The sequence below is a fragment of the Falco peregrinus genome, chromosome 8, assembly GCF_023634155.1.
Source record: "Falco peregrinus isolate bFalPer1 chromosome 8, bFalPer1.pri, whole genome shotgun sequence".
Classification (NCBI taxonomy): domain Eukaryota; kingdom Metazoa; phylum Chordata; class Aves; order Falconiformes; family Falconidae; genus Falco; species Falco peregrinus.
The window spans coordinates 6,710,068-6,736,258 of NC_073728.1; the positions used below are offsets into that span (position 1 = coordinate 6,710,068).

General features: G+C 58.6%; 3 protein-coding genes across 34 annotated transcripts in view; 1 reads left to right on the forward strand and 2 right to left on the reverse strand.

Annotated features, from left to right (window-relative positions):
* The window catches only part of PCBP3 (poly(rC) binding protein 3), a 73,781-nt gene extending 53,901 nt beyond the window's left edge, over positions 1-19,880 (reverse strand). For 23 of the 30 annotated variants that reach the window (XR_003556075.2, XM_027792289.2, XM_027792288.2 and 20 more), the window contains exons 1-2: positions 5,585-5,666; positions 4,171-4,281 (exon numbers count right to left, since the gene is read on the reverse strand). Coding sequence is in view for 3 of the 30 variants with exons in the window: in XM_055811722.1 (XP_055667697.1) it covers positions 4,176-4,281; positions 5,585-5,666; positions 12,894-12,945 (240 nt within the window). In the remaining 27 variants the exon portion in view is untranslated. Of the gene's footprint in view, positions 1-1,961; positions 2,088-4,170; positions 4,282-5,584; positions 5,667-12,893; positions 12,986-16,794; positions 16,966-19,862 lie in introns of those variants that run through there. The other 7 variants (XM_055811722.1, XM_055811724.1, XM_055811723.1 and 4 more) reach the window with 7 other exon arrangements.
* Positions 18,957-24,941, forward strand: SLC19A1 (solute carrier family 19 member 1). The gene is given in 7 exon segments (XM_055811729.1): positions 18,957-19,188; positions 21,640-21,950; positions 22,715-23,223; positions 23,225-23,463; positions 23,741-23,933; positions 24,017-24,158; positions 24,258-24,941. Coding segments are annotated over 6 exon segments (1,443 nt in total). The 5' UTR covers positions 18,957-19,188; positions 21,640-21,773; the 3' UTR covers positions 24,441-24,941.
* The window catches only part of COL18A1 (collagen type XVIII alpha 1 chain), a 41,773-nt gene continuing 40,322 nt past the window's right edge, over positions 24,741-26,191 (reverse strand). For all 3 annotated transcript variants that reach the window (XM_055811718.1, XM_055811720.1, XM_055811719.1), the window contains one exon: positions 24,741-26,109. In XM_055811718.1, coding sequence (XP_055667693.1) covers positions 25,896-26,109 — 214 coding nt within the window. In that variant the 3' untranslated portion in view covers positions 24,741-25,895. The remainder of the gene's footprint in view (positions 26,110-26,191) is intronic.

Here is a 26,191-nt window from a genome sequence, read left to right on the forward strand (position 1 = left end):
CCTCCTGGCTAATGCACGGTGGTTGCACCAACCAACTGCTCCGGGAGATGACCGCTCTCCTGCTTTGGGGGCAGAGGGTCTGCTGAAACAGCTTTCTTGGAAGAAGGACCAAGTACAGAGGGAGCGTGGCATGCTCCGGGTGGGCATCGCCTGCTCCCACCACCCCATGGCCACACCAGGCTCAAAGGGCATTCCAAAGTGTCCCACCACAGGCACTCACTAAACCTAAAATGCAGCACAGCTCTGGGGATGTTCTGCCCCAAAATGCTCCCTGAGGCCCTGTGGAGCAAGGCAAGCCAAGCCACAGCTCCCAGCATCTGACTTTGGCACTGGGGGTCCTTCGTTGCCCCCAGCCCTGTATTTCCCAGGGGACAGCAGCTCTAAGCCACCAAATCCCAGCCAGCCACAGCCCCCGGGGCCAAGCAGCCCCTGGCCTTCCCTTGGTAACCCGCAGGTACCAGCCCATCAGTGTCAGGACACTCTGGAGAAGGGAAAAGGAATTTCTGGAGGCCAAGACATCCTCCTATTTTTCCTGTCAAAGCTCAAGCACATCGGTCATGCCACTCAGAAGCTGCATTTTTCTGGCAGCCTGAGTCTCCACCCAACAAGTCCCTTGGCTGCAACATCTCATGCCAGCAACACTCCTGCTCATCACCCCTGCCAAAGGAAAGCCCCAGGTGAATCTGCCTCTGGCATCTGCCCTCAAATTTCAGCGCTGTTACTTCTGCAGAGCAGCTGTCCCCAGCCATCCTACCATCCAAGGGCTCCAGCCCTTCTTATCGAAGGGTAACACCTAAGGCTCCTCAAAGAACCAGCTGAGCTTGGGATTTGGTGAAAAAGCACAGCTCTGGCCACCTCCTTGCCTTCTCGGCATCACCACCACATCCTGACCCAGCACGCAGCCCAGCTACCGGCTTCTTCTTGCAGCTGTTCCCCCGCATACGGCTCTGCACAGGGACGGGAAGCATCAGGAGCACAGTCCCTATTTCCAGGTCCTACCTGAGGTCGGACCGTCTCACCACGCTGCTACCAAAGACAGAAATACAGCCATAAAACGCCCTAAATGGTGCCGAGAAGTGCGGGGTTTCACCTGAAACCCTCCCTAGCTCAGAGGGTCAGGCTTCTCCAGCCACCAGCCAAACAATGGAGCATTTTATTCCAACAAATACAAGGCGAGGGAGAAACTTGCCATACTCAAACGCAAACTACGGACACAGCCAAAAGCGCTCAGCTCACTGCCTTCCCCTCCTGCATGTTGCCATGGCCGGTGTGCGAAGGGAGAGAAGACCCCCCCACACCTTCCAGCCCCACAGCACCCTGTTTGCAGCCCCCTCATCCTTCCCCAGCGATGCCCGGCTAAATCTGGCTCCCGAGTAATCTTCTGAATAATTATATAATAGAGAGGCAGGCGGAGAAATAATTTTAGGCCGCTCTGTTGATAGAAAGCAAGCTGGATTAAAAGATCAGAACAAGCAATACTTAGATTAAAATGGTTTGTTATTTTCAGCTGCGGAAAATCTGTGGCTAAAGCACGGAAGATGTTGAGGGAAGGCGCATCATCTTTCTTTGCCTAAAATCAAGCTTTCTGCGTATTAGCCAAGGCAAGTTCTAGGTTTTCCACCTACATTCAGGTTTTGTTTTCCTGACGGGTCAAAGAAATACAATTTCCCGGATCATATGGCATTTTATCTAAAGACTTAAGAGCAGCGCGGAGGTGCTTCAAGTTACGTTTTGCCCTGCAAGCTGGGTCCGAATTAAACACCATCAACACATCACTGCTTGTTAAGACATCAGACCCCCTCCGTCAGGAGAATCAGCGTGCAGCTCAGCAGACAACTTCATTACCTGCAAGAAACATGCCTCCCGGCACACAGCATGGGCTTCATCAGTCCCAACGCCTTTGCCTTTAGCATGTGCCTCCCCACACCCCCAAGCTGATGGCAGGCAGACACCAGGCTTACCGGCAGCGGAGAGGCAGCCGCGGCTGGGAGAAGCCCATCAGACAGCAGGGCAGCTTTCTGCAGGCACCTATATGGCGTCCCCCTGGCCCCCAGCAAGGTCGGCGGCCTGGGGTGCTGCACTCTGACTGATCGCTTTGGAAAGGCGTGAAGGGGAGGCAGGAAAAAAATGGTGAGAAAGGGACCTGATGCTGGGGGCCGAGTTCTCCGCAGGGCACGGCACTCATCAGCCGCATCCCAGATCGATGCTGCTAGCTTTGCTCGTTCACCTTCAAGTTCAGATTAAGCAGAAGGGTCAAACTGGGAAATCGTTTGCCACTGGCGGGCACATCCCTGTCCCCCCCACCCTCCAACCCCCACCCCACCAGCCTTGTGTCACAGCCTTTTCCCCTTGCCTGCATGGACACTTCCCACCCGAGCACCTTGCTAACCCCACAGCATCTCCGGCCCCCAGCACCAGCAGCAACCACTCGTCACATTGCCTGGATGTGAGATGGAGCAGCAGAAGGTTCCCGCTGCCAAGTGGTCTCCAAAACCAGAGTCCTCTTCCAGGTGTCCCTCGCACCTGTAGTTTTTCTATAAAACAGTCATGGTAGTACACGCATAGCATCAGCTCTGAGATAAAGGACGAAATCCCATGGGGCAAGAGGCCCAAGACACAGTCTTGAAGAGGGCTTAGCGTTTAAAATGAAAATCACGCCTTGCTTTGCATTTTGAGCCAGAAGCTGCTGGCTTGCACAGAGCCGGGCACCAGGCTCCTCTCCTGCCTGCTGGTGTGGGAGAGGGGTCGGGGCACAGGCCTGGGAGAAGGGATGGGATGTTGGACAGGGAGCGTGGGAGGGCAGAAAAAATAGGCCGGTGACCTTCCTGGAGGGAAGTGGGAGCTGTGGGATGTTGTGATGTTCATTCAAATGATGCTTTAATAACCACTTACTGCAGAAAAGTGTCTTCACTAAAGCCAGAGAATAAAATGCACTTGCTGGACAGATTGGGGTTATGAGCGCTTGTGGGAGGACAGTTTGGGGACTTGGTCCCAGGCAGGATACTCAGCTCCCCCAGAAAGGACATGTCCCAGTGTCCCTGGGGTTGGCAATGCAGACCCCTTCTCCAAGCCCTACCGTGCTCAGGGAGATGCCAGCAAGTGGGGAAGAGGCAGCACCCTCCAGGGATGCACTCCCAAGTGCATCCTTCCTTCAGCTTGTGGCCTCCGGGCTACCAGCATGGAAGACAAAGGTGCCCTCCACCCCCCCTCAGACACCCCTCTACGGATGGATGTGTTTGTAATAGGCTGCCCACAGCACACAAGAGCCACAGATGGTGATGACAGAGACCTCAGACGATGCATGCTCAAGCAGCAGCAATAACCAGAACCCACCACGCTGCCAGTGACCATGGACAAGCCTCCTCACAGGTTTTCGGGCAAGTTCTACCCTTGCTGCACCTTACTGGGTGACCTGCAGCTCCTCTGAGAAACCTCCATCCCATTATCCAAAACACCATCTTGTTGCAGGTGTTGCTCTGGCCAGTCTCTCACAGGGGTTTACGTGCAGAAAAAACAGGGATTTGTGACACTTTTAAAAGGAAAGGGAGAGAAAAGAGGTGGATTTGTCTGTTGTTACAACATTTCTGCTTTATGGAGCTATCTTCTCTCTCAGAGACATGTGTCCTTCTCTTCACTAATGGAAAATGTTGCCCCGTCGCCCATTTGCAATAGTCAATGCCTGGGACAACACAATGGCCCCAGGCCAAAGCAGATCTATTTTAGTAACAAAAGCAGAGTGGTCGATGAAAATGACCCCATCTACGCACTTCCCAGCTTAGCTCTTTAGCTGGTTTTAATGGACCCCTGTGACCAATGTGGTGGAAAGCAGGCAGCTGAGTGCAACGAGGGCAGAGGCAGCAGGACAGGAGACCTGCACGGATGCACGACCACAGCGGCCCCTTTGCAGAGGGAGGCCTCAGCAGCAAAACATACCTCTCATGCAAGCCCTATTAGTAGGACTTCACAGTGCAGGGAGTAAAACCCCCTTCCCTCTTTTGCCCATGCCGCATCATTGCCCCTCATGCAGAGCCGGGTCCCTGCGGCGCAGCAGCACCTCTCCCTGCAGACCCCAACCACGTCATCCCTGCAGGCGTTTTATAGCCTAAGGGAGACCTCGGTGCAGCTGCAAAGACCCTCCCAGGATCTGGAAAGGGACAGAGCTCGCCTTACCTTACCCTGCAGCCTGGCCTCAAGCTCCAGAGCGATTCCTCGAAGGGTCCGGTTGCAGCAGAAAAGGGCATGCTGAGCGCGGGGTGGAAACTGGCAGCCCGTGGCACGAGCCTGCAGAGCAGGACATGGCAGAGGTCAGGCACAGCACAGAAGAAGGACACCACCCAACAGCTGCTTACCATCAAGGAAAAGTGAATTTCAGAGAGAAATAAAACATGGTTTGGGTTGGGGGCAACAAAATGCTTGGAAGTGTCACCTCCAGGTTGTTTATGGGTCAGGCAGCAAAGCCCTGCCTGTATTTTTCTCTACATTCGGAGTAGGTTTGGGCAGGTCCTGCCCCATCACTCATCAACCAAGGGAAGCCACGCAAAGAGTTGGGCTGTGGAGGAAGGGATTCCCAGGACACAGCCCCAGCAAGACCCCCCAGGTGACCACAGCCCAGCAGTCTGGCTGTGGGAACTGCCCCCACAGCGGGGAGCACGAGCCAGGGGCCGGCTTCCTCCAGAAATCAAACGTCAATGGAAATAATCCAGCACGTTTCAGTGACATGGGCGCCGGGTTATTTTTATTGCTTTATTTTTGCTGCTGCTCCCAATAAGTTAACTGGGGCATGCATTAGCCATCAATAAAATCAATCGGGCAGCCTGAGCCATTAATAAGCTGAGTGCCAGAGGGCAGAAAAACCTCTCCATTGCCCAAAATATTCTTTGGGCAGCAGGGTGGGTGAGCTGCAGGCACCACTCATTGCCTGGACTTGGTACTGCTCTTGACGAGCCAGGGCAGCCTGTGTGTTTTAAGGGGAACCCTTCCTCTTCCCAGTGAGTCAGCAACCACCGTCCTTGTCCCCAGCGAGGAGGGGCTGACGCTGCTGCCATGGGAAGGAGCCCACCGGAGGGAGGGGAGCCCGTGGGACCCCCTGAGGTCAGCCTTCAGTCCCGCCTGCTGCTCACAGCAATGTCAGTGCTAAGGTCAGAGCAGGTTGGCCAAGGCTTTATCCCTTTGGGGCTTGAAACTTCCAAGGGTGGAGACTATATAACCTCTCTCAGCAACCAGCTGTCCTCAGAATGAATGGGGTTTTTCCCTGCAATACCCTATATGTTGCTCTGAATGGCAGCCATGTCCTCCAAGGTAGTGGCTGCATCCCCAGCTGGTGTCACCTGCAAGCAGGACAGGTCCTAGGATGGATCCTGAGGAACTTCACTACTCTCCACTGAGCCTACACAAGCAAAACAGAGTTTAAATCCCACTAACTGTCACAATCATAACACCCTTCCCCATGGACTCTCAAAAGATAGAGAGGGAACAACAACAAAAAAAAAAACCAACAAAAAACAAACACCACCCCACCCCCACCCCCAAAATCCAAATAGCCAAAACAAACCAGAAAGGATGGAAACCCCAAACTACAACTCACCGTTGGAGAAGCAGCAGGGGCAGGTTGGGGATCCCGTGGGGCAGAGGGCTGGGGGTCAGCAGTGGAGGCAGCAGGGGAGGACCTGGAAGACAGCATGACATCTCAGCACTCGGAGTGCCTGGCCAGCCCCCCAACCCAGGAACCCCCAGGAGCATCCTTCCAGCACTGCTGCCATGGCCAAGGGCAACTTGAGGAATGAAGAAGCACAAGGGCAAAACAGCCCCGGGCAGAGGAATCTTGGTAATTTTTTGATGCCAATCAGCACAAACTTCTGGTCAATGATTCCAGTATTGAGAAAAAGAAGGAAAAACCCCAACTCCGGCACCAGCTTCATCAAAACACACAGGAACAAGAGAGGTCAGACAAGGATTCAGGATGCTGGAAGGACAAAGGGTTGCAAGAAAACTGCCCTCCTCGCCAGCGCCAGCGAGGTGCAAGCCACTCCATCCCAGCCCCACAGGCACAATCTGCCTCCTCATCACCCACGTGGGCACAGAGCAGCGACCCACAGCAACGCAGCCCACAAATTCACAAGGAAAGATACTTTTCTGTGCCTTCCATGTCTTAGGCTTGAGTTTATCCCAAGTCAAGGCTTAGCACTCAGGAAACACATCATTAAAGAATTTGCCAGCAGTTTTCTTAATCAAATATTGACCCGTCTCCCAGCAGCTCTGCTTCTTGTTGCGTTACAACCCTTCCACCCTTCCACCAACGTGCTGCAGGGTAAGATCCCAGCCACGACCAAGGGCACCATGTGCAGACCCACGCACAGAAACTCCTGTTTCCAGCACAGGTTTTTGCTCTAGATGTTTGGTGCAGATAGAATCATAAGCCAGTCTTAAAAACTGCCATTTCTATGTCTTGCAGCCCTTTGAGATGCAAGGAGCAGGTCAGTCAAATCGTGCAGAGGAGCTGCACGCTTGCCTAGCCACCTAATTCATGTTCTCTGTGATTAAGGTGCAGGTCACCTCCAGGTACGGACATGCCTGCATTTCCCAGAGGACTGCTGCCATGCTGGGGGAACCACAGCTCCAGCAAAGGTACACATGCACCTCAAATAATCCAAAAGCTGCCTCCAAGCAGAAACCTCAGCACTGCAAAGCATGACGACCACAGCTGCTTTAAGCACCCCCGTCACCTCCTGTGGGGCTGTTTCCAGAAGGACTCTGTTGGGTGCAGCCACCCAGAAGCACCACTGTGGCCAGAGAGGCACTGGCTGCTGTGGCAGCTGCCTGCATCCCCACATCACACAGCAGTAGAATCTTCTTCATCAGTGACCGATGCAAGGCTGTCAGGAGCTCTCTTAAAAGACAGCATGACATGCTTATGGACAAAAAACTTTTTGGTCTGCTGGCAGACTATCACCCTCACCATCATGTCCCAAACCCTCTCTCCAGCGCAGCTAAAGCCCCCGCACCTTGTGGCTGCTTTGGCAGTACAAGCAGAGTCAATTATTCTTTTTTCCTGGTTGTTTCTCTCCAGTGAAACACACATAGGTGCTGTGAGAAAGACACCAGCGAGCTTATCACGCCAAAAGCTTTCTCTGTCCTGATCATGGCAGTGGAGAGCACAGCTCCATCACTGCATGGTCAGCTTGCCCACTAGCTCATATGGACTAGGTCCCATCAGCAGATTTGGTCAGCAGTGTCCATGAGGGGTCACCCAGGATGCTGAAGGAGCCACTCATGAACAGCAGAGCAGCAGAAGTGTCCAGATCCCAGCAAAATGACACCTGTTCCTCCCAGACAAGAGCACCTGAAAATGCCATGAATTCCAATGCACTGATGTGGCCAGCCCCCCCAACAGTCAACCTTTGTAGACTACAACATTTCAACATCCTTAACTTGTCCCAGAGAGGCAGCAAGCACCCTGAGCAGCAGGGACCCCACGGCTCGGCAGCATCCTCAGCTTGACACTTCCCACCTGCACTGGAGGACTCAGCTACCCCATACCAGGGGGCTCAAAATTTCACAGCGTTTAGTCATGCTTGGGGAAGGAGGAATCACAGAGATGTGGCAAACGTTCTCTGGAGAGGGTTTGACCATGTGGCATCAGTAGGATGCAAAGGTGAACAAAGTGTGCAGCTCCCTGCTCGCGCTCAGCCTCGGAGGTGAGCTGGTGGGTACTTCCATGTGTGAGCAGGTCCCGTGCCCAGTCACATGGGGCTGTGACAACTCCCCTGCTTTTGCTGAGCCAGAGCGAGCTGGTGAGCACTGCTCTTGGGGACATCTGTGGGCATCCAAAGCAGCAGCTAGGCATGGGGGCTGCCCCTGGCACTGCCTTGGTGGGTGTCCAGAGCACTCCAGCTCACAGGCCGTGCTGCTGCCCTGACCAAACCGGCAGATCACATCAGGAGTCACTTTTAAGGGCCCCTCAAAGTAAAGCTTGCCCAGGCAAAACAAGATTTTCAGCAGCCCTGCCCAGTCTCCCAATCTCTGCACCTTCTCTGGGCTGGAGATGCAGAAGCAGCCCCCTCAGGACCCTGGCATGCTGCCTTATCCTGCCATCCCAAATGCCAGCAGGTCCTCCCATATCTCCTAATACATAGTATCCCCCCCTGACCCCCGCAAAAAAGCCTGCTCCAACACCCAGCCTGCCTCTCTTCAACCTCAGCCAAGCTGGACTTCAGCTTTCCCTCACCTGCGAGTACTTGACTGCTTGTGCCCATAGGGCATCTTGCTTGGCACTGTGTTTGAGACCATGAGGCACCTGTGTGGGGTCCACGGTCTACAGAGGATGGAGAGCTTGCAGATGTCCTCTTGCTTTGCTGCAACCCTCCAGGGAAAACTCAAACTCTTTGAGAAAACACGCTGTGCAGCTGGTGAAGGATGCACTGGATGGGATGGGGATGGGGATGCTCTCCCACCGTATCACCAAATCTCTGCGCTACAGTAGACCTTATAGATGGGAACCTCAGCACGATGGCTCCCTTTGCATTGCCCCCCCCAGGCTGCCAGCCCCCTTCATGTTGGAGGGGACCCTGCTTCCAGCCCGTCAGGGTGCAGCAGCCCCTGTGCAGCTGGGATCCACTTTGTTCTGCTGCTTGGGGTTTTCAGTGCCACCGCTTCTTGTGAAGGGGAGAGAACGATCCTCCCCTGACCTGTGTTCCCATCATCCGCCTTACTGGGTGTTTTACGCAGACAGAGGCAATGATTTTAATGTCCCAGTGAACAAGCTGTCGGGATGCATCAGCCTCAAAGGGCAGACTTCAGAGATGGCTTCTCCTCCCAGGCGCTGCCCGGGCAAGAAAAACTGATTCCAGCTCCGCACACACACACACGCGCGCGCACGCCACGCATGTGCCACCGGTGCCCGTTATTTTCCAGCCTTTTAACAAAACATCCTTCAAAACCCCACTCCTCAAAAGGGGGAGGTAATGAGCCCAAGGTGAGGAGTGTCGGTACACCGCTGCCAGGATGGCATGGCCTCCAGGCAGGCAGAGCGGGCAGCCCCCCGGGCAGGAGCCAGCGTGACGTGATGGGACCTGAGCGCTCTGAAGCTGTCAAGAGTCTCGGCAGAGATGGGCTGAGAAAACCCATGAGCGGAGATGACATCTGCCCCCTGGGCGGGTACCTAATGAGCGGAGACATTGTCCATTTGGGGAGATGAGGTAAAGTTAAAAGATTTCCAAGCTGACACCTGGCAGCCTCCATCGGTATTCCTGGCGAAACAGCAAGCGAAGGAGAATGGAGATGGGGGGGCTGAAACCGGTTCCCCCCAGGCTCTGCAGCAGTGAGTGAGCGGGATGGGGACAGCGTTGGTGTCTCAGCATCTCATCTCCGCCGCCCGGAGCTCCCTTTGTGATTTTCTGCCACGTTAGAAGAGAAACCAGTGCTTTCTGAGAGCTGCCCCACCAGGAGCATCCCTGGGGGGTTCTGGCAGGTCCCACGTGGCCCCATGCCTGCTAAAAAGGCAGCAACATGAGGGGAGCATGTTCCTGGATCCAGTGACACACCAGATCTACTCTTTGCCAGGATCTGGGCATGGCCAAAGTCTCCTGTGCCCCATGGTCCCCACAGCCTGGGAGCAGGATGGCGCTCAGCAAAGCCCCGGCCCCCGGCATCACCCGGCAGCCCCCCCTGCCACTTCCACAAACCTAGTTCAGTCAGTACCTATAAATCCAGCCTCCGTAAGCCCACTTGTCATCAGCTCTTCCCTAACTTACCTCCAGCCTCCTTGCCACCCACCACCTTCAACTGGCACCTTGTGATGAGACAGGAGCAGCAGAGCGGGAGAAGGGAGAGCCCCTTATCACTCCCATCACCTCCTGATTTTCCCCTCCGGAAAACCTGGCTCTAAAAGCACTCGTGAGCCAGTAAACTTCCCCCCATTTACCCCCAAAGTTCTGGCAGGCAAGTCGTGGGTCCATCCAGGAAAGCCCCCACTGAGATGCTTCCCTCCCAACCCGCCTGCCTGCTTTCCCCAAGGCCAAGTGGGTTTACAGGGCAATCATCCCCTCGGGACCATCCTGGGTGGAAGGAGAGGTCCTCGAGCATCCTCAAGGCTTTCTACCAGCCAACAGCAGCTTAAAAAACTTGCCATTGCTCCACACAGTTTTCCTTGGCTCCATCAACAAACACCCTCAGGTCTAAACCACATTGCAAGCAGGATTTTCACCTGCGCAGCTCCGGGGGGTTTTGCTCCTTTCATACAGCCAGAAATGCCCAACCCAGGGTGCAAAGCCAGGGGTGGCTTTGCCTGGGATGCTGGGAGCAGAGACAGCAGCTGGACTCCGGCCACTCCTCCCTGGCACGCACTGACCCGCTGGGCTTGAGCAGATGGAGCGGCCGCAAATCCCCCCGTAAGCCAGGGAAGGGGACTAATCTCCTAGAGGACAAATCGGTTGGTGACGGGGGAAGCTGGCGTTTCACCTTTTCCTCCCTCTTCCGGAAAACACCAGCAGCATCCGGCATGCCCAGAGGGACCCCAGCATCCTGGAGGGTGGAGGAGGCAGTGCCAGAGGCTTGGGTACCCAGTGGAGACCTGGTTTGGGGACAAGCACACATTTCATTTAGGTCACAGCAAGCTAAGCCCTAAGTGCCCTACCCAGAGAGCCACGGCTGCTGGCGTTTCCTTGGGGAAAACCATGTCTGGTGAGTTTTGAAAACTTCCAGAGTGCTCCCTGGCCACGAAGGGCTGAGGCTTCACTGCACACGAGAAGTGCTTGGTGGGCTTAGGAAGCCTTAGGAACAGCCCACCAGGATGAGACGGACCACCTGCAGTGGAATCCCTGGTCCTTCCCCACCTTTGGGGAAGAATGGGGATTATGTCCATTGGAGTGGGCTAGTTTAGGTCCTCAGGATGGGATTTGGAGAGCTAAAAAAGCTCTCTCCGAAACCTAAACATCACTAAAAGGATTAGGAGTGATGTAATGCGCCAACGTCAAAGCACTTGAGCCGGAGCCGAGCCCCAGCAGCAGATGCCACCAGCAGCTCCTCAGGACAACACTCACAGCTGAGACCACCCTGTGGCTTTCAGAAGGCTGTTGCTGCCCAAAAGAACCCAGAGCAGAGGTCAGCCCAAGGAGACCCCAGGGTCTGCACAGCCCAATCCTGCTCCTGGGGCTATTCACAAGCAGCCAATCCCCTCCAATTCATTTTCCTTCTGCTCCAGAGGCAATCGAGAGCAAGGAGGTCAGCAAATTTAGTGCCATCCTCCATTCTTCTGGGTTGTTTTTTTCCCTTCCATCCTTACTTTATCATTGCCCCTCTTCCCTTGCTCAAGGGCTGGCAAAACTACTCCCGCGTGCTTGCAAGGGAGAAATGTCTCACCAGATATTGTCAGCTCTACTCACAAAACTCTGGGGTGTTTTCTAACCATGGCAGGGAGAGCTGCCAACAACAGGCACGTTAGCTCTCAGAAGCACTTGAAAGGAGGAGGCTGCAACGCAGGGAAAGGACAGAAACCATACAGGCTGGGATGCATGGCTTCTGGGCACGGTTTGCACCCTAGTCCTCTGATGGAGGAACATGGAAGGCCGGCAGAGGCTGGTGAAGCCCTGGCTGAGGTGTAAGACACATCAGCACGTCACAGTATCACTTCTGCTGCTTGCCTGGGGAGCCAGATCCTCAGCCCAGAGCCTGCATGCAAGGAAATGTCCCAGGAGGGAGAGGGTGAGCTATTGGTGTGTGTCCCTGGGGACCATGGCCACCCAAGCTGTGCAGAAAAAACAGGCAACTTCAGGTCCCTCACTTGTTCTTCCCCTGCCACGTGCTGGTGCCCAAAACCCCCTGGAGGGGTAACACATTTTCCAGGTGAGGAAACTGAGTCACAGAGGTGCCCAGACCAGCGAGGTGCCTGAAGAGGTCCCCCCTAGGCAGATTTTTCAGCAGACACTAAAACCCTGATGATGCTACAGGGCTGCTTCTCTGCACCTCACCATGCACTCACCATCCTCCCCGTCACAGCCCTGTGTGTCCTGCAAGATCCCTGGCCCTGCACAAGCTCAGTGAGCCCACCCTGGCCATCCCCAAGGCATCCTCCTCCCCTGACACAAAGCGTCCAACATAGCCAGATCAGGAGAATCTCCCCCAAAGCTATGAAATGTCAGAAACGTATGGATTTTGCCCGCTGGCTTTGGGCTTCACAGCTTCCCAAAATTCCTGAGGTGTGTTTCATGGAGTGGCCACTGGCTACCCCAGCAAAGAGGCTGGAGTATGTCCCATGGAGCCACACCATCACAGGGAAGGGCTTCATTTCACAGATACCCTGCGGTTTCCTCTCTACAGCTCTCCAAAACATTGCCTTCATGTTATCAGTCAAATAAAAGCCTTTAAATAGTGAATCATTTCCAAGGAAGGACAGAGGCACAGAGCGAGTCAGGCTGTGAGTGCCTCTGGTCCAGCTCCTGCCCTGAGCAGGGTCACTCCAGAGGTGGATTAGGCTGCCTGGCATGAAATAATTTCACCCTGAAACCCAAAAACTTTCTCCAAGCCCTCCGCTTTTTGCCTGTGCACAGGGAGGGGCTCTCCTGTGGGCTTTCCCAAAACACACAAAAGGGAGATGTTCACTTCAGGCACTGAAACCTGGATGCCCTCATCCACTGCCATTACCGAAAGCCCTCCTTTTTATAATTTCAGGAGCACAACAAGCAGCGGGAACCTCATCATGGATCATCCAGCTTCCTAACGTCACCTGGGCAAGAGGGGATTGAAGCAGCCACACACCACCCCTCAGCAGCATGGGGCCGGTCTGGCCTGGCCATGCCACCAGCTGGCACGACCTGTGCCAGGGAGGGACATGCCACCACCATGTCTGGAGTTCCCTGGGCAGCCCTGGACCTACAGCAGGGCTGCTCCTGCCTTCTTACCCCCGGGGCCGGTCCCCTGAGCAGCGTGACTTGGTGGCACATCTGGTGGCATTGGGAAGGTGGCAGTGCAGCCGTCCGGGCAGCTTTTGTCCCTGCAGACAAAAGGGACAAGAGTCAGGCTGCACCAGGGCGAAAGCATCCTCCAAACAACGTGGCCCAACACAATGCAAGGTGCTCCCCCAATTTTGGCAACCCCTCAAAATCCTTGCAAGGGTGATGGAGCAAAAATGTTGCAACTGGAAATGTGCACCTGTGACATGGGAGGACTTGGGGGCAGAACCCATGTTGTGTCATGTTTGCACAAGGCAGAAGGTTTCAGAGTGGAGACCCCCAGCAGCACCCCCAGCCCCATGCTGGCTGTGGTTGGGTGTTTCAGAGCCTGGTGTTCACGCAGCGTTCACCACGTGGAACACATTGAGGGGAGCTCCAAACCTCGCGCGTAGCAAAGGTGCACGTAGCGGATGAGCAACCCTTCCACCAGCAGCAGCTTGGTCACTAATGCCAGGATACACAGAGCATTTTGCTACCTCCACTCGCAGCAGCACGTTGCTCATGTTCCCAAATGCGTTGCTTAGCTTATCGTTATTTAGCAGCTTTAAGAAAAGATCCTGCTCCCTTCCACCCCGCTGATGCTGGTCGCTCACCCTGTGCCCACCACAGCAGGTCCCCATCACGGGGACACCCACGCAGGTGCTTTCAGCATCACCCAGCACCTATGCCAGAGATCCCTCCGCCCCATTCCCTAAGCACAAGCTGATCCCAGCACTGCTGGGAAGCAGCTTTTCCCAAACCCTGGGACCAGCAGGACCAGGGCCCTCCAGGGCACTTGAATTTTCAGGAAAACCATCACCTTGTGCTGGGAAAGTCGCAATAAGAGGGTTTACTCCTTGGTGGCAGAGATGCATGAGTCATCCTCCAGCCTGCCCTTGAAACAGAGCCAAAAAAGCTTTTACCCAAAGCAGCCAGCAATAAGATACCAGATCTGGAGCTTCAAGATTAACCCCTTCCTGGGAGACATCAGCTGCTTGCCCTTACATGTGGACCCTTTCCCCTCCTCCAGTCAACACCGGGTTTCCTCACCATGTGTGCCCAACCAGGCTGGTGGACACGATGCCAGTGCTCCCCCGACAAGCCCAGGGGGTGGGGGGGCACATGCCATGAGACCCTGGTGATGGGCTGCTGCTGGACCAAAGGGGATTGGAAATGCACCACCACCCCAGGGACTGGCATTTCTCATCTGTGTATCTCACTGCAAAGCTTACCCAGCAAACAGGCCAGAGGCTGGGGCTCAGCAAAAGGAAGAAGCAATGGAAAAAATTCAAGGCACTTTGTTCTGCTGTTTTCGGAGGAAAACTTTTAATCCTTGCATTTTGGAAGCCACTAACAAAACACAGCTCCTGTAAAGGGCTCCCCATCGATCAGCGTGCCAAGTCTTGACAGGCTTTCCCCAATTTGGGGGGGAACTTGCCCACTGGAAAAACACGTATTCCCCCCTCAACAGAAACCAGCCCTTTGAGGACACTCAGAGGAGGGACTTCCTGCATTAAAGAGTTTTTCTTCTTTGCATTCTCCCCACAGGCAGTCAGAGAGGTGCTAGCACCCAGCTTGCCTGCCAGCCTGATGGAAGGTGGTCCTGCTTCTGTGGTGTGGGAAGGTGAGAGCCTCAACCCATGCCAGTGGGCATGGGCATCACTGTGCCAGGATGGGGCAGGAGGATGAAGGATGTCCCCAGGTATCACTGCCCCAGGGCTGGCAGTGAAGGGTCCACCCTGGGGACATGGATGCTGTCCCCCAGCCTGGCATGCGTCTCCGGCATCCCTGCAGCCTCCATGCAGGGAATGATACCCTGCGGCTGCTGCATGGGATGCCAGATGCTGAAACAAGCCTGCGCTCTCCTGGGCCATTGAAAAGAGAAGGGAAAGGAGCCGAGGACTGTACTTGTACCCACTAACCTGGGCTGGAGTCCCCTGCCACAGCCCCACGGACCCGGGGCTCAGGCAGCACAGGGGCTGAGCATCGCTCGAGCCACCCCAGCAGTGTCTGGCAGCCATTTCAGCACCTGCATGGGCCTGCTCTGAACTTCACAGCGGTGCTACACCTCCCCAGCCATCATTTAAAGTGAGCTCAGATGGGGCTCTCACAGCCTCCCGGAGGCCGATACGGAAATGCTCCTAGAAAGCATGGATGAGGTCACAGAGATTTTGGGTGCCACCTTCACCTCCCACGGGGATCTCCATTCCCAAGGTGCTTGCTTACAGCTAGAGCTGGTCTGCAGTAAGTGCCACTATCCATCCCCTCCACCCTCAGGAACCCCTGTCCACCTCTGAACCCACCCAAGATCCTGGCGCAGAGCAGCGTCTGGTGCATCCCCCACCAGGACCACCCACTCCCTTGCTATTGCATCCCTGGGGATGCACAGATGCTCTCTCCTCTTGCAAGGATGGAGAGAACGCACCGTCCACAGCTGCAGGCCAGGAAAGCCTGGGACACCTGCACCACACTGTGTGGCCACAGCACCCAGCTTCACCCCACACCCCCAGCACCGTGGGAGCCCCTGGGGCATTCTACTCCGAGCTGCGCCATCTGCCCCAGGCTCGCTGTGCCGCAGGCTGGGGGAGGAGGCCGTGTGGCGTGGGGCTCTGCGCCATTCCCGGGGGGCCATGCAGCATCCGCACTGGGGTGGGGATGTTCTGCAGCGCAGCGGCCACCAAAGGATGCTGCACAGGGCTGGGCTGCTGTGAGAAGGGTGGCACGGGCCCCCCCACCTCCCCAGGATGGGTCAGCAAGACCTCATCCAGACCTGGGGGGACCCGCCAGGAGGAGCTGGGCAATAAATGCTGCCCGCTGCCCCAGGAGCGATACCCAAACAAACCTACCCCTCTCCATCTAGCTCCTGTGATGTGGGGTGATGGCTCCAGTGGGGAGCAGGGAGCAACCCCAGAGCAGGGCACCCTGTGCTCCCATGAGGCGCATACCGATGAACCAGCCTAATTTTAAAGGAAGGACAGAAAGGTCCCGGCTGGAGAAAGGGTCTTCCCAGGAGGTGATTTGCCCAGCTGTGGGGGAAGCTTGGAGGTGTGTGCTCCAGAAACAGGGCCTGGGCCCCCTTCCTCCCCCTGGCACTGATGTTGGGGTGCACCTGCCCTGGCTGGGTGCACAGATGAGCAGCTCGGTGGGTGCTTGGTGACCAGCAGGCCCGAAGCTCAGTCTCAGAAACGACCACCAGACGGACACCAGCGGGACCCTACGGGATGCTCGCACCAAAAGCCACCACCCGAAAGCCAGCGGCCAGGGCTTGCCTGCGCAGCATCCCTGCCGTCCCCGTCCCCACCCGCACTTCTCCCTGCAGCGGCGGCCAGGGGGCTCGGCGAGCTGCCTGCCGTGGTGTCCCCCCACTTGGGGGCCTGGGCCACCGGGAAAGCACTTCGGGGCTTGTTTCGGCAGCTGCCAGCCCCTGCGGAGCTGAGCAGCATCCCAGGCTGGGAGGCAGGGACGGGTAACTCAGCAGCCTGGCAGAGGCGCGCACTCGGGGAGGTGGCCGGGAATAGGGGGGACCCCCTCGGCAGGGACATGGGGGACTCACCGCCCTGCCTTTGGAGGGTGCTCACCTCCCGCTCCCGGGCTGGATCCCGGAGCGGTGCCGCACCGGGAGCCGCCTCCTCGTCCCGGCGGCTGCGTGTGTGCGCGTCCGCTCCGCCACCCCGGGGGCTCCGTGGGGGGCTCACACACAGGACACCCGCCACCCCCGCCCCAGGAACGGACCCTGCCGGAGCGGGGGCGAGGGCAGCGTGCGGCGCCCGGGGCTGGGGCAGCCCCTCCGGCACCGGGAGCTCCGTCCCGGGCCCCCCGAGCCCCGAGCCCCCGCCCAGCAAACGGCGCCCCCGGGAAGGCGAGTCCCTACCTGTGCCGGGCGGACGGGCCGGGCCGGGCGGGACCGAGCGGGGCCGAGCGGGGCAGCGGGAGCGGCGCCGGGCGTGGGGCCGGGAGGGCGCGGCGGGGATCGCTCCCGGGGAGGCGGCAGCCGGAGCCGAGCGGGTGCGCCCTGCCCGGCCCCCCCCGCAGCCCCGCCCGGCCCCCCGGCCCTGCCCGCCCCCCCCCGCGCCCTGTCCCACCCCCTGCTCCTCCCCAAGCCCCGGTCCTCGCCCCTGCCCCTAAGCCCACCCCAGCCGCACTCCTACCCCGGCCGTTGCCCCTGCCAGGTCCCAGCTCTGCCCCTGCCCCCTTCGCGCCCCTGTCCCTGCGCTTTCCCAGCCCCGTTCCCTGCCCCAGCCACTGCCCTTGCCGCGCTCGAGCCCCTGCCTGTCCCCTAGACCCTGCTCGAGCCCCTGCCCCTTCCCCAGCACCAGAGCCTGACACTGCCCTTGCCCCTCCCCAGTCCCTGCTCCTGCCCTGCCCTCCTGCTGCTACTGCCCCTGCCCCTGCCCCTGTCCCAGTCCCTAGGGGATACAAGCCCTCGGGGGTTGCCCCCCTGTGTGAGCCATCCAGTGGGAGGCTGGGGCACCCTGTGCTGCCAGCACCCTGCCCTCGTCGCACAAACGCACCCGCCATCCCGGGTCTGGCACCCCTGGGTGCTGCCCCAGGCTGGAGGGAGCCCGGCCAGTGACTGGGGCTGGTAGCAGCAGCAGGACTTTGGTAAGGAACAACACGGGGGGGGGGGGTGGGAGTCCCAGGTGACACTGCTCAGGGGGATTAAGGCCCACCCGGTGCTCCCAGGGTGCTGGCATTGCCCAGGCGCACAGCATCACCCCGGCATGCTCCTGCACCCAGGTCCTGCTGCACATGGCCCCAACCCTGCCATCGTCCTGGCAATCAGGGCATGGAGAGACAGATCCCCCCCAAGGGCTGTGCCCCGGCCCGAGGGAGGGACACGCTGGGCATGGGGACCCTGCCGGCACGTCTGCTGTGGTCTTGCCATCGTCTGCAGGACCAGCACTTGCCTGGGAGGGGACACAAGGTGGTCCTTCTGCAGCACCCAAGCTGTCCCAGTGTCCTCCTCAGGGAAGAAACTGCTTTGGGGAGCAAACATACCATCATGTAGGAAAGGACTCGGGATGTCCCCCACCTCGATCACACAGCCTGGCTCTGTCCGTTTGGCTGGGGGGAAAAGGAGGAGAAAACCCCAAGTGACATAAATGCTGGTCCAGCCCCCACCCCAGAAGTTCGGCCATGAGCATCTTCACATGGGTGTTGGGGGGCTCAATGGGATGGGAGTGGTCTGGGTGGGAAGGCCCCAGGCTGGGAAGTGGCTGCCTGTACCCGTCACAGCCCTGGGCGGGGGGGCCGTGACGACCCCTGGATATCTGGGATCCTGCTGCCGCACTTCCAGGCGGGAACATATAAATATTTCAGGGGAGTAGCCGAGCCCTGTCAGGTTGCATTTGCTTCTGGCAGAGTGAGTGCTGGGAGAGGGGGAGGAAAGGCGGGAGGGGGGCAGGGGGGAAAGATGCTCTCAGAAGATGCGCCGTCTCCCGGGAGGTGAGGACACCAGCTCCGGGGCCTGATCCTCGAGGGTCTCCACCTCTGCTTAGTTTCCCTCTATGGATGCTCTTGCCTCAGGGACCGATGCAGGGCCGTGGTCCAGCCTCTGTTGTCCTGATGACCGGGTCTCACCCCAAAAGCACATCTCGGGGGGGGGGGGGGGGGGGGGGGGCTGTGCCGGGGGGAGAGGGGATGCGGCAATGTTGCTCTAAGCCCAGCAGGCACGGCCGGGACCCTCTGGGACGTGGCACAGCCCAGACTGTAACAGATGAAGGGGGGGCAGAAATAAATCTAAGCGGCTATGGGCAGCGGGGCGTTAAATCACCGGGGGGGGGGAGCCGGGGCGGCGGGCAGCGTCTCCCCAGGGATGCTGCCGCGCCCGCCCGGCGGGATGCAGGGCCCCGCAGCCCAGAGGCCACGGCGGATGGGCGGGGAGCTGCGGCGGCTGGAGGGAGCCGGGTGCCCCGTCCCCGCGGCGGGGTGCGCAGGTGGCGCTGCGGGGGGGTTCTCCCACCTCGCGGGCTGCCGGAGCCGCTTTGCCGGGGAGTGGCCGGGCTGCTCCTCCTCCTCTTCCTTTCCCTTCCCCTCCCCTTCCTCCTATCCGCTGCAATGTGGGCCTTGTGGTCCTCCCCCTGCAGCCCCGCACATGGATCCCGACTGCATTCCCTGAGGGTCCCCGCACCCTCCTCCTCCTCCTCCTCCTCGCCTTCGCTGCGGATCCTGCTCCGGCGCGGCGGGGCCGCGGGGAGCCCGGGACCCCCCCCACACCGCGGCCGAGCAGGTGCGGGCCGCCGCCCCCATGCCCGCCGCCCCCCAGGTACGGCCTGGGCTGCGGGGGGGGTGCGGGGTGCTGGGCTGCCCCCGGTGCTGGGGTGCCCGGGGAACCGGGGATGCGGGGTGCCCCCAAGGTGCGCAGGGTGCCCTGCCTCAAGGTTATCGGGTGCCGCGCCCCGCCCCCCCCCCCCCAACACCCTCCACCACGTGCACCCAAGCCCGCCACGTGAAGCAGCGACCCATCCCTTCGGTGCTGGGGTGGGGGGCAGAGAGGTGCCCACACGGTGGGCGAAGGAGTATTTTGAGGAGCTTCCCACCCTTATCTGGGGAAGGTGCCCCAGGGGCTCGTGCAACCCCATACCCTGCCTGCTCGGTGGAACCCCAAAAATGCGTTGTGCATCCGCAGCATCACTTCTGTGCCATCCGCTGCCGGGAGAGCGTTCCCCCCGCTGTCCCATCTGGGCTGCGATGGCTATGGGTCCCCGCGGAGCCGTGCCTGAGCTTGGCCACCCACATCGCCCACGGCCCTGGGTTGACAGCCAGGTAGCATGACAGTAATCCCTTGTCAAGGTCATGCCATGATAGCCCAGCGATAACCAGGTTCACACGGTGATAACCGCTCGAGCTCTGCTCCCTCTCCTCTGCCTGGCTTGCACCAGGGCAGAGGGACAACAGCACCGAGTTGGAAGCATCCCCCTGGGACTTGCACCCACTCACCTCGAGCGGCAGCAGCTCCATGGATGGTCTGCAGAGGTGCAGGTGGGTCTGGCCAGATGGGTTCAGGGCTGGCATCCCTGCATGGGGGGGGTACACATGCCAGGAGTTAGGAGACAGCGCTCCCCGGAACGGTGGCACGGGGGCAGCTGCACAGAACTGCATCCTGGCTGTAGCACACATGGTTTCCTTTGAGCTGGGGGTAAAGCACGTGTATCCATTCTGGGTAAATGTGAAAGGAAGTGGGGAGCATCTGCTTCCAAAACAGGTTTAGAGCAGGGGGTGGAAAACAGCCCACTGGGGTCCCAGCACTTGTGGCAGGGGAGCTGCCCCGCAGCGAGGTGACGATCGCTCACATCCGCAGCCCAGTTCGGGGACGAGCGAGTGATGGGGCATAGTCCAGGCACTTGTGGCTGGCAGGGGCCCCAGGCAGGCACGGCATGGCACAGCACTGGGGTGGGCATTCGGGGGGGGTTTAACCCCCTCTCCTTGCCCCTTGCCCTTCACAGCACAGCGGGGAGGCTGCAGTGCTCCACCTGGCACCCAAGCCAGCTCTGGGCGATAGCTGGCTGGCGGTAAGCGAGCACTGAATCCCTGCCCCGTGCCCCAGGGATCTGTTAAAGAGGTAGGGGTATTTATTTAAGAGGTAGGGGTATTTATTTAAGAGGTAGGGGCAGTTTGCCTACCTGTGAGCTTGCTGGGGCAAATAGGCACCCCGCTTCCCCCTGCTGCTTTTGGTGCTGATCATGACTGGTTCTTCCCTGCCAGCACTGGCACCGGCTAGTTCCCCCAGTAGCCACGTGCCTTTTCGGGGGGGGCTCTTCAGAGGTGAGGCCCCCAGTCTTGTTGTGCAGGATGGCAGAGGAAGGGCATGGACTGGGACCATGGACTTATTTTTAATGACTGTGATTAGTTGTTCTGCAATTAGCAGGGTAATCGGGTTTCTAGACCTTGCTCCCATGGCGTGGATTGGCACACGTGGATTTTTATGACTCAAAAAGCACCATTTATGGCTCAAAACCCGCCACTTTTTGAGGAAGTAGGGAGCAGTGGGAGGACACCCAGGCCAGGCTTCTCCCTTCCCTGCCTTCATCTCGTGACTGCTAATCGGCCCTACTTTGTGCTGCCAGCTTTGCTGCAGCCAAACCTCAGGATTTGAATATTTAATCCCCCTCCAGACCATGAACCTCATGGCATTTTGCATTTTCCCCAGGCCAGGCGATACCACCCGAGCATCGTGACCTGCCGGGGGACTGCTGAGGGCCAGGGGATTGCCAAGGGGCAGCTGCTTTTCTGTGGCTTGGCTAACGTCCCGCCGACTGCCCAGCTAGTGTAATAACAGCACGGGCGGCTCTGCGCCCGGTGTGCACATTAGCTCGCTTTTACAACCGGCGCAGTGCCTGTGGCTGCTGCCGTCTCCCTCCGGAGCATCCTCGGCACAGGGCATCTGCATCCCTCTGTCTCCAGGTCTGCAGCAGAGTGACTCGGCTCAGGGAAGTGTTGCTTTGGGGAGGGGGTAAAACCCCACTGACTCTTAAAAGGGAGAAAGAGGAGGTGATGGAAGCCAAGCATGCCCTGCTTCAGAGCTTGGTGCGTCCAGGTTCTTTTATACCAGATTTACAAATGCTGCCCGAAATGCCCCCCCCCCCCGGCTTTTGCACAGTGAGACACGCAGTTGCTTTTCTTCTTGCAAGAACATGTCCTGCGGAGAAGGTAGTGGTATTTATTTGCCTTGTGATTCTGGAGGAATTTGAGCCCATGCCAAATGCTTTCTCCCCAGAAACTGCAGCGGCGTGGCTTTCGATGCGTCGGAGAGCGCCTGCGGCCAAAGAGGGGCTGCCTGGCCTGGCAAAGCCCATCTAGCTGACCGTCCCCAGGATAACACTGCTGTCCTGCTGCAGAGCCGGCGGAACCATGCCCAAGAAGGATGATGATGCCAAAAAGCCAGCATCAGAGACGCTGCCGGACCAGCGCTGGAAGCTACAAGTCTTCTACCTCTGCTTCTATGGCTTTATGACACAGATCCGGCCCGGGGAGAGCTTCATCACCCCATATCTTCTGGGGGCTGACAAGAACTTCACACAGCCAGAGGTGAGTCGCAGGCAGCGTGTCCTCCCCGACATCCCCCTTTGCGGCCACAGTCACCACCCTGGGGCTGGCCGGAGCATCCTCCTGTGGTCCTGGGGCATGGAGGGGTGCAGGTGTGCCACGTCCTGGGCAAGGTGGCACGCGGTGAGGCGTGGCGATGCTTTTTGGGAGGGAGAAGGTGGTGCAGTATGGGTCCAGGTGGCAGCATGTCCCCGTCTCACTGGGCTGTGAGGTTGCCCTGTCCCCAAAGTCCCAGGCTGAACTTTCCCTGGCGTAAGACCGTGTGGCCAGGGTGGCAGCCAATTCTGGGGGGTGATGCCTGAACCCTGCCCACCTGGGCAGCCAGTGGGATGGCGGAGGGTGGCTGGGTGGGGGGGGGTGGCTGGGAGGAGCCCCATCCCATCCCACCAGCGAGACCCTCCCATGCTGGCGCGGTGCAGAGTGGGGGGCGCGGGGCTGGGCACCACCAGGCTGCTGGCAGCAATGGGGTTAGATGAGGAAGGGCCATGTGTTGTTGTGCCCTGACCAAGGGATGCTGGCCCCAGTCCAGCAAGCTCTGCATCTGTGGGAACGCTGCGTTCTCGGCACAGGAAGGGGGCAAGGGTCAGCCAGGCCCCCGGCCGAGCACGCCGCAGGACACATTCTTCCCCAAGGAAGCGCCACGATGGTAGTCAGCAGCTGACGCCCACCCGAACCGCGTTCCTCTGGGCTGGGGGCACCCCCCAGGGATGTGTCCCGTGCTTAGCCCCTCCTTGCACGCACGGCAGGTGACCAACGTGATCACACCGGTGCTGACCTACTCCTACATGGCCGTACTGGTACCCATTTTCCTGCTGACGGACTACCTGCGCTACAAGCCAGTGCTGGTGCTGCAGAGCCTAAGCCATATCTCCATTTGGCTGCTGCTTGTGTTGGGCACCTCTGTCCTGGCCATGCAGCTGATGGAGTTCTTCTACAGCATCACCATGGCTGCCCGCATCGCCTACTCCTCCTACATCTTCTCCCTTGTCACTCCATCCCGCTACCAGCGTATGGCCAGCTACTCTCGCTCTGCTGTCCTCCTGGGTGTCTTCACCAGCTCAGTGCTGGGCCAGCTCTGTGTCACCTTGGGCGGCGTCTCCTTCCTCACCCTCAACTACATCTCGTTGGGCTTCGTCAGCTTTGGCCTCATCCTCACCCTCTTCCTCGAGCGGCCCCGGCGCAGTCTTTTCTTCAACCGGCCCGAGGGGGCTGCTGACGAGGCTGCACCCGCTGAGCTGGACGAGATGGCTGGGGGGGGGTGGCGGTGGGGGGACGCGGGGCTGGCGGGAGGTGGTACTGTGCCGTATGCTGCGGGAGGTGGGAGTGTTGGCCAGGCAACCCCAGCTCCGGCTCTGGTCCTTGTGGTGGGTCTTCAACTCAGCTGGTTACTACCTGATGCTGTACTATGTGCAGATCCTCTGGAACGAGATCTACCCTGCCACAGACAAACGCCAGGTGTACAATGGAGGGGTGGATGCTGCCTCCACGCTGCTGGGTATGCTTGCCTGGGCTGGGGACACCAGATATGTGGGAGGACACCCCAGTTTGACTGCTTCCCCTGGGAGTGGCTGGGGACACCGGGGATGCAGGGGGACACTCCCATCCTGCTGCATTCCTGCAACTGGCGGTCCTTATGGCATTTTGGGGGGTGCAGGGAGTGGCAGTAGTGATGAGATGAGCATCATTAGATGAGATGAGCATCACTAGGCTGGGGAACACAAGGTGGTCCCAAGCTGGCGAGGTGCTCACACCATCCTTCATCTCCTCCCCAGGGGCTGGTGCTTCTTTTGCTGCTGGCTATGTGAAGATCCACTGGGCGCTGTGGTCAGAGCTGGTGATCGGCGTGGTGACAGCTTTCCAGGCAGGGCTGCTCCTGCTGATGAACACTACTAGCAACATCTGGCTGTGCTACACTGCCTATGTTCTCTTCCGTGGCTCCTACCAGTTCCTGGTACCCATTGCCATGTGCGTGGTACCCCTAGGGAGCTGCTCCCACCCTGGCAGCCAGGCTGGTACCAGGGGTTCACTGATGCCCTTCTGTTTCCCAGTTTCCAGATCGCTACTTCCCTCTCGAAAGAGCTCTGTGCACTGGTCTTCGGGGTCAACACCTTCTTCGCCACCGTGCTGAAGACCATCATCACCATCATCGTGGCTGACAGGAGGGGCTTGGGCTTGTCTGTGCATCCCCAGGTAAGGACTGGGGGACATCTAGGATGGAGGTGGTCCCTTAATGGTGTGGGATAAAGGTGGGGCTGCAAGTGTCATTCTCTCCCCCTTCCTCTCTTGCAGTTTTACGTGTATTTTGGTTATTTCACACTACTGGCGGTCACCTACCTGCTGTCAGCTGTCAGCGTGGGCATCCGGCACAGCCGCCACAAGCAGCCAGCGGAGCAGGCCTTGGCCAAGGAGTTGTGCCAGCTCCCCGCTGAGGTGCCAGCACCGGAGAAGAGCCTGGAGGCAGGCGCCGTGTGAGCCTGAGTGCTGGCACTGTGACCCCCGGGGCTGGGTCGCAGCTCCATAAATGAGCATCACTGTCAATGTGTACTTGGTCTCCTGTCCCACCGTCTGTCCTCTGCGCCGGTCCGTTGAGGACATAACCCCTTGGGATCAGTTTTCTGATCCGTGGGGGCAGGGCTGTGCCCCCCCCCCCCCCCAACCTGCAGACACTGCCAGAGCAGGGGCAGGATGTCCGCGGCTGCCACCACCAGGTACGATGCTGGGGTCCAGGGGGTCTCCCGGCTACCAGCTCCCCATCATTGTGCAGAGTCAGGCTACAAGAGGATAACATTTCTTTATTCAGTGCCTTTAGAAAATGGTTTATAGAACACAACTGTCAAAAAAAAAAAAAAAGATCCACAGGCTTTAAATTGCATTAATTACACAAAATACAGTAGACTGTAAGAAATGGAGACTGTGTGACTCGCACAGCTTTTATGGTAATAATTTCCATACAATAACAAAAAGCTAGTTACAGATTTGTCTTTTTTTTCTTTCTTTCTTTCTTGTTTTTTAGCACCTTGGTTTTGCCCACACCGATTCAAACCAGCTTTGCTGTGCCTTGGCCCTTGGGGCGCAGCAAAGGTGGCATGGGGAGGGGGGGTGATGGCAGTGCCCTCGGTACCACATGTGCTCAACACGCACATGCACGTAAACACATGCCAAGGGCGTGCTTGGCCCCACATCGGAGCCACCCCATCGCCCCGCTCCCGGCGCTGGCCTGCGTGTGTCTGTACCCGGGGTGTGGGGGCACGGCTGGGAGTCCCGAGAGTGTGCAGGGGGATGGGGGCGACCAGACCCCCTCCCCTGGGCTCGTGAGCTTGCTGGCTGTGAGGTGAACGTGAGGATGATGATGGGGGACTGGGTGGAATGGTCCTTACCTGGGGAGGACGGAGACCATCTGGGGGAGCCCCAGCACTGCCACGGGATGGTCCCTTGCTTGGGTGGGATGCCGGAGTTTTGGCTGGAGAAGACACCCTGGCCCCAGCAGCAGGGATTTGGGTCTGACCCCAAGCTCCTGGCGAGGACATTGCAGGGCTGCGGAGTGGTCAGAGGAACACCCCCAGGCTCTCCAGGAGGGCACACCACATGGCAGCACCAAAATCTCCCTGCTGAGCATCCTCCTGCCCAGCCACCCCAAAAAGAGCATCTGAGCTGAAGTGGTTAAATATTAGGCGTTAGAAGTGGAGCGAGAGGAGGGGGAGGAAGGCAGCCAGCCCACAGCTGCCCTGCTGCAGGTGGGACGCTAGCCCCTGCCAACCCAGGGCAGGGGCGATGGCAGTACTCTTTGGCTTCAGGTCTGCGGGAGAAGAAAACCCTGTGGGGCGAGGGTGGGTGCATGGAGGGGGCTGAGGACCACAGAAGTGCTGGGGTGCAGGCTGGCCCTCCCCTCCCCAGGGAGATGCGGGGTACCCAGGGGATGGGAAGGTGTCACTTTTTGGCAGCAGTCATGAAGCTGTTCTCAATGCAGAGGACGACAAAGGTGTGCTGGCAGCTGCTGGCCACTTGCTCCAGCAGCTTGCCAGAGCCCAGCGAGGAAGCCTGGCCGGTGGCGGTATGCTCCTCTGTCCGCCACGTCTCGCAGTAGCTCTCAGGCAAGCGCCGGCCCTTGGCATCTGAGCCGTGCCAGACACTCTTCTGTGGCCTGGAAAGGAGAAAGGTGGGGGGCGGCTGTTGGCCCCCACGCTCTAGACCCCATCTCCCCTCTTTCCCCATCATTCAATCCT